General features: G+C 39.8%; 1 protein-coding gene across 4 annotated transcripts in view; it reads right to left on the bottom strand.

Moving 5' to 3' along the window:
• The window catches only part of LOC134748604 (ecdysteroid-phosphate phosphatase), a 30960-nt gene that overhangs the window by 3955 nt on the left and 19547 nt on the right, over nucleotides 1–7458 (bottom strand). For 2 of the 4 annotated variants that reach the window (XM_063683396.1, XM_063683399.1), the window contains 6 exons: nucleotides 6599–6778; nucleotides 5797–5867; nucleotides 4206–4345; nucleotides 2513–2679; nucleotides 1747–1882; nucleotides 908–1017 (listed from right to left, as the gene is read on the bottom strand). In XM_063683396.1, the coding sequence (XP_063539466.1) occupies nucleotides 908–1017; nucleotides 1747–1882; nucleotides 2513–2679; nucleotides 4206–4345; nucleotides 5797–5867; nucleotides 6599–6778 (804 nt within the window). Of the gene's footprint in view, nucleotides 1–907; nucleotides 1018–1746; nucleotides 1883–2512; nucleotides 2680–4205; nucleotides 4346–5796; nucleotides 5868–6435; nucleotides 6515–6598; nucleotides 6779–7458 lie in introns of all 4 variants that reach the window. The other 2 variants (XM_063683398.1, XM_063683397.1) reach the window with 2 other exon arrangements.

The raw sequence follows: 7458 nt of genomic DNA, 5'->3' as shown, positions 1-7458 counted from the left end.
TTTTAAGTCCATCATGTATACGTAAATGGGTTCAGGGAGCATCTTGATTATAGGAATCTTTAGGTTAAACAAGTGTTGAAAATTCTGCTTTCGACTACACAATGCTTCAACATGCTTAACTGTTTGTTGTCGTTGCTGCTTTATGGTGTTTTTCTAACTGCTTGGTATTTCACTAAGCTTCTAATTCAAGGGCCTAACACGGCCAAAGAAAAAATACAAATTGAAAAATATGGTGTCCGCTTCTTTCGCAGAAAATTGTTTCATAGAACGTAATGATTCGCAGAATTTTCATTTCATAGAAACCTTGGTATTTCACTAAGCTTCTAATTCAAGGGCCTAACACGGCCAAAGAAAAAATACAAATTGAAAAATATGGTGTCCGCTTCTTTCGCAGAAAATTGTTTCATAGAACGTAATGATTCGCAGAATTTTCATTTCATAGAAACCTTGGTATTTCACTAAGCTTCTAATTCAAGGGCCTAACACGGCCAAAGAAAAAATACAAATTGAAAAATATGGTGTCCGCTTCTTTCACAGAAAATTGTTTCATAGAACGTAATGATTCGCAAATTTTCATTTCATAGAAACCTTGTTTTTTCGAAAACCGTAAAATTTCTAGGTACAGCTAAAAGGTCATTGTGTAGAACCCATTAGGTCTAACAGAAAAGTAGGTTAGGTTAGGTTGGAACTGCGACCCTTTGAGAAAAAATATGTTTTCTATGAAATGAAAATTCTGCGAAACATGACATTCTATTAAACAATTTTCTGCAAAACAAGGTACAACCGAAAAATACATTACTAGCTTTTACCCGCGACTTCGTCTGCGTGGAGTTAGTAATTTGGGTAGTTTATTTTTTATCCAATCTGCTTTTTATCGATCTTTCGCATTTACAATATTATAGTATACCTTCCGCCTCAGTGTCCTTGACCGCCGAATGCATCACCAGCTCATTCCTTTTATAAAAATCTTCTAAAGTCTCTGATGTGGTAATGTCCAATTCTATGTACGGCTTGTAACTGTAAAACAAAACGAATATTTTGTTACTTTTTCTTGTCAGTTTCATTTGTAATAGTTATTTTTAAAAAGAATAGATTAGTAGACAGCAGCATTCAAAGGTTCTTAGATAGTTGTTGGCTATTTAAGATGCCTAAACATTTCACCTTCCCATACAAACGGAGTTTCGTTCTCATTTTAAAACTACCTGTTGGATTGTAATGAAACTTTGCACATACAATGACATTAGGTATATCTAGGTCTGAAATTAGCATACCTGTGATATCTCGCGGCACTTATACTAAAATGACGTAGCAAAATATTTATCGACAATTAAATATATCGATGTTACTGTCAACATCTAGATGTTATTCAACATAAATAAATATTATTATTTTATCTGGCTTTAAAATAAATACACAACAAATTAAAAAGTGTATTATTTTTTTATTTTAAAATTGATTTCACAGTGTGATTATTTTGATGGAAATTACATCGGTATATTTTTATTATCTTAAGAGGCTCTATATCGAACATGATATCAATCCCCTTTTTAGTAATCGAGGATTTTTCAGTGAGCACATATGTATAAGCTAGTCGTTTTAAAATGAGAGCGTAACTACGTTTGTATGGAGAACCGAGCTTGCCGGGGACTGTTAAAATGCTAAAAATATAATTAATTGGAAATTTATATCGAGTGTGTATACTTGATGTAATTAAGTGTCCCACACGTTAAAAGCGATAGTACTCACTTCAAGTCGACGTTGATCCCGGCTTTGTGGTGCTCCTGCGGCGTCATGAAAGGAGCCATTGTTGGCGTCAGGTGCCAGTTCTTGAACTCGAACAGACCTGGCTCCACCTTCACCTTGAGCGACGGGTTCTGGTAACCTGGAAAAGTAAAAATTGTACTATAATATTAGGAAACAGAGCAAATGGATCCACTATTTCTTGTTATTTTGTGGCGTCACTAAGAAAAAACTATTTGTTTTAGGGTTCCTTACCCAAAGAGTAAAAACGGGATCTTAATACTAAGACTTCGCTGTCCGTCCGTCCGTCTGTCACCAGGCTGTATATCATGAACCGTGATAGCTAGACAGTTGAAATCTTCACAGATGATGTATTTCTGTTGCCGCTATACAACGCTGTGGGGCTCCCATACAACAAACGTGATTTTTGTGCCGTTTTTTTTGCGTAATAGTATGGGAACTCTTCGTGAGCGAGTCAGACTCGCACTTGGCCGGTTTTTGTTACAGTTGTGTCTCAGAAATCTCAGCATGACGAACTCTTTCGATAGATCTAAGTCTAAGTGGTTAAGGCGTCCAACGCGAGTAGTAAGAGAACAGTAAGGCGGCTGACATTTAGTACGGGTATTATTTATAGTTGGTCAAACCAAATTGTCAACAAAAAAACTATACTCACCCTTTTCTTTTGGGTGACAGTACTAGTGTAAGACAAAGATAGTATAATTATCTCTGTCTATGTTTGAAATGAGACAGTCCCTTGACAAAGTATACGTACCCTCCAACATGTAGTGCGCCGTCTCCACGCAGCGCAACGCGGAGGACGCGTACACGTGCGAGATGGGCTGCTGCGCCAGGCGGAGCCCCTCGCCCACCAGCGTCGCCTGCAGCCGCCCTACTCGGGTTAGTGGGGTGTCTTTGGAGTACGACTCGCAGCCGCCGACTCTGAAATATCAGAATAGTATATCACTAAGTTGTTTTGGTTCTCGAACAGCTGGGAGCGGGTAACGAAGCCGATTGAGATCATAAACAGTATAATATGTGTGTACCTATACCCATAGTCTGTATCTTTAGGTATTTAAAATAATGTTAACAAACCACAATTAGGTATTTTATTGGGCAAGAGAATTCTTCAAAATATTGTCTTCGGTTACCGCGATAGTTACTCATGAAATAAAACTATGAAAACGGATTATGTCGCGTATATTGAATTTATAATAGAATTCTTCAAGTCAATTAACTTAATTTGATGTGTCAAAACTTACAGAAGTTTAACTACGACATATTACTTACTCAGCGTAACAACAAAGCTGCTATATAATCGTGCTATTTTGTTAATAGGAATATATCGGAATGAAATGATTAATCAATAGCAATTTAGTTTTGTTATATATGCAGCTTGGACGCTGACTCAGAAAGAAGAGAACAAGCTCTTAGTGGCGGAGAGGAAAATCTGGCGAAAGATTCCGGGGCCTATCAGAGAAGATGGAACTTGGAGGCGCAGGAATAAATGGTTGCGGTGCCCAATATAATTGGCGAAATCAAAGCCACACGACTCCGCTGGCTTGGTCACCTGGAGAGAGTGGGAGAGGATCGTGCTGTGAGAAGCGTATGTGGGGCATCCGGGCGGAAAGCGTCCGTCTGGACGTCCCAGATACCGCTGGAGTGACGAAGCCCTAAAAGACCTGTCCGCCCTCGGAATACCCAACTGGCGTGAAGTGGCGCAGAATAGGGCAGAGTGGCGCTCTCTTGTGTCGGAGGCCAAGATCCTTTTTGGGTCACTGAGCCAGTGAAGTAAGTAAGTATATATGCTATTACTTCGCCCCCATAAAGAACCTAAAACGAAAAATATTTAGCCATTTGAGGGTAGATAAAAACATTACACGATTAAATGAAATAGGTTAAAGCCAGAACGATGAGGAACAGATCCAGGCAGTTTTCTATTTGGTTGGTTAACTGATAAATGTTTCAAGTACCCGAAAAATGTAAAAACACATTGTTTAAATTTATTTAACTACCTAAAGATACAGACTATAGTAGTGTGACTAGTAGTCACTGACTACTTAATACACAAATCAAAATATTTGATAAAAATAATTTGATTTGTTCCCAATTGTATCACAATCATTTGTCGATAATCTTTCGCACTACTTCGGAACTGGAATTAGTAATCGAGAAAAATTTGAACAGAGACATTCCTTTATCTTATGCGTTTATTTTTATGTTACAACTGTTTAGAGCAACCAAACGGAGATTACGACCTCGATACATTCTGTGTGGAGTGGCGGGAATGGGCATTGGACAGAGCCAAGTGGCGGGAAAGAGGGGAGGCCTTTGCCCAGCAGTGAGACACACTAAAAGGCTAATAAAAAAACTGTGAGCTCGCAGATGAGACGCAAGCTTGACAACCTTAGCAAGCTAACAGACCGAAAAGGTTTAGAGGAAGACAAAGATACATGTCGGACTCTCACCGTTCGCCGAGTGTGAGCGGCATGTTAAGATCCTTGCGCACGTAGTTACCGGCCTCGTCGAAGCAGAAAGGCACCCATGAGCCGTATGTTAGGTCGACGCGCTCGCCGTGACGCATCGCGAAGAACCAGCGGCGGTCTGGCTGCAACAACCATTACTGGTTGCTTCAATCCATAGTGTAAGGCTTCAGTGGACGCTCGAGTTGAGCGTGCAGGGGGGCGGGGCGTGCGACGTGCATGTTAAACAAATGCAAACGTATAGGAGCGGCCTTAGTGCACGCTGCTCACATCACTTGTGTGAGCCTGACGCGACGCTGCACGTCCCGCCGAACGCTCCGCTTTGAGCGTCCACTCAGGCCTTACACATGTATAGGAATACGAAATGTGCATCAGAACGCCTACCGCGAAAACCGAAATTCGCAAATTGCGGGGATCTTTCTCTTTTACTCCAATGAAGGCGTAATTAGAGTGACAGTGAACGGCGCGCAATTTGCGAACTTCTATTTTCGCGGTTATAGCCCCGATCAAACGATGATTGCAAGCAACTATCGATGTCAGTTTGTTATTTTTGGTCGACTCAAGATAATTAACAACAGCGAGCTTGCGCTTTAAATTATCACCGATGGTAATGATTATGACACTACCTTCATTTGTTTTATTCAATAATAAATCACAATCCCAATGTCGTTCCAATTTAATGGACCGTTACTAGGTATCGTTAGTAAGTGATAAACTGTGCCAAATTTAAATTTTGAACTCTTAAACACCGTTCTCAAGGCCTTGAATCATTACGCATCCCATTTCCTATATCCATAATTTGCTTGTTATTTTGTAATCGTATGATATTTATAAAATAATATTAGTATTTTTAGAAAATAATGATATAAAAATATAGTATACACGGTGTTTCCTGTAACAAAAGCAATAAATTAAACTGGAGGCTGTACGCCTCAAACTGACCAACATTTGTTTAGCAACTTTTTTAAATTATGAAATTTTTAGATTATACCTTTTTCATATTAATTAAATATTTCAATGTACGCTGCCATCTGTGTTTGACTTTGCTTGTCACCCTTTAAACATAACAAATTTTGCAATACATTGCGTCTTAGAATAAACTTTAAAGTGTAATGAAAATCAAAACAAGTTATTTTTTTAAAGTTGCTTAACAAATGTTGGTCAGTTTGAGGAGTAGCCTACAGCTTAATTTAATGCTCCTGTACAGAAAACACCCGGTATAATATAATTATACATATTACAGTAAATCCAATCCCTTTCCAAATTTTTGTCTTATCCGTATTTCCTAATTCCTAGTTCCCCTAACTTCTAATTCCTATACAACTTGACATTGGCTAACATAACAAAAGCCATAACAAGAAAAAAAAAAAAAAAAGGCCGGGCGAAAGAAGAACAGTCTATTAATACTTAGTAGTTTCAGGTGTAAGAATATGAAGCAAACACATAAGTAATAAGGTAAATATGCTTATGTGTTGCCGGGGAGATTCTTCGGCACGTAATTCAAAATCATTTTAGGCAATCAATAAAAATTTTTAGGTACCAATTTAAAAAGCTGTTAAAACGAACTTAAACATACCTTAGCTTTGGTTTCCATATCACCAGTTCCTTGTGTATTTGATTTCCAGTCGATACTAGTGCCTGAAATAACTATAAATTGTTATAAGAAAGGTAATATAAATAAAATAAAAAAACAATAACAGCACAACTTACAATCTTGGGCTATAAGCGCGAAAATCGAAGTTCATTTTCGAGCATAAGTTACGCCTTAATTGGAGTAAAAGAGAAAGATGCCGAAAGTTGCGAAATTCGATGTCCGCTGCTATAGGCCCTCTAAATACAACATGACTGCTGATCTACCCAAAATTTAACAATAACAGCCCTGCGTAATGTTTATAATACGATCGCTCGTCTAATTTTCAACGAATACGGGACTAAATCGCGTAAACCTACGTTTTTTATATATATTTGCCTGAAGTTTCAAACGTGACATTACGTTCGTGGTCACAGGCAGACTGGCGAGGAATTGTATCAACTACTTCTGGCTGCGTGGGTTTTGCGAACTACCCGCACTTGATCTTGATTATTCACTTGTACGCTAGGGCCGCGCCTAATATAGCGTATAAGTGAATAATCAAGATCTCGTGTCCTAGTCGGGTGGCTCGTGGGATCCGGCCACCTCCCGTCCGTGTTCGAGTCATCAATAACAACCACTCACCCTGCGTAATGTTTATAACACTGTCACTCTTCTGTTCAGTCATGACCACATCCCAGTACTTCTGCCACGCCTTGTAAACCTCCTCCGATTCCTCGTGTCCTAGTCGCGTGGGGTCCGGCTACCTCCCGTCCGTATTCGAGTCATTAACAACAACATAACTCACCCTGCGTAATGTTCATAATACTGTCACTCTTCTGTTCAGTCATGACCACGTCCCAGTACTTCTGCCACTCCTTGTAAACCTCCTCTGATTTTTCGTGTCCTAGTTGCGTGGCGTCCTCGTGGGGGTATCCGGCCATCTCCCCGTCCGTGTTCGAATCTGATTCGGACTTGCAATCCGAGCCTAGAAAATTATTCTCCAGTTAATGCCTTGTTCAGTTCACCCCTAACCACTGACGTACGAATGTTATTATAGGGATTGTTATTATAGACAGGGGGAACCGATTTCCATGACCAATCGCATCCCGGGCGAAAACTCGTATAGTGGTTAACGGCTATGTATGATGAACCCTCGTGAACGTCAGCTGCCGCTCCGTTGGTGCAGCAAATAAATTCTATAAAAAAAATTGTCATCGCCTCCCGCTTGATACTTTGTCAGATGATAGTTTAGATGCTATTGTGAATAAACAAAATCGTCAGCCGATTGTATCGCTGTGGAAAGACCGTCAGCTGGGTGACCAGCTGATACTTTGTCAGATGTTAGTTTAGATGCTATTGTTAATAAAACAAATCGTCAGCCTGTTGTATCGCGATGGAAAGACCGTGTTACGCGTTTCGGTAGCTGCCATTCCTTAACCCACCAACGAAGCGGCAGCTGACGTTCACGAGGGTTAATCAAACATAGCCGTTAACCGCTATACGAGTTTTCGCCCGGGAGGCGATGACTGACGAAATTTACGCCTGGCTCGCGGTCTATAATTTTTATTATAGGGACATTCTTACACATATTTACTAAGTCCCACGGTAAGTTCAAGAAAGCTTGGGTACTCAGACGACGATATACAATGTGTGGCCTGTAATAGG

This window comes from Cydia strobilella, chromosome 16 (assembly GCF_947568885.1).
Source record: "Cydia strobilella chromosome 16, ilCydStro3.1, whole genome shotgun sequence".
In the NCBI taxonomy this organism is placed as follows: domain Eukaryota; kingdom Metazoa; phylum Arthropoda; class Insecta; order Lepidoptera; family Tortricidae; genus Cydia; species Cydia strobilella.
The sequence above is the reverse complement of the archived record's forward strand: the minus strand, read 5'-3'. Positions and strand labels throughout refer to the sequence as shown.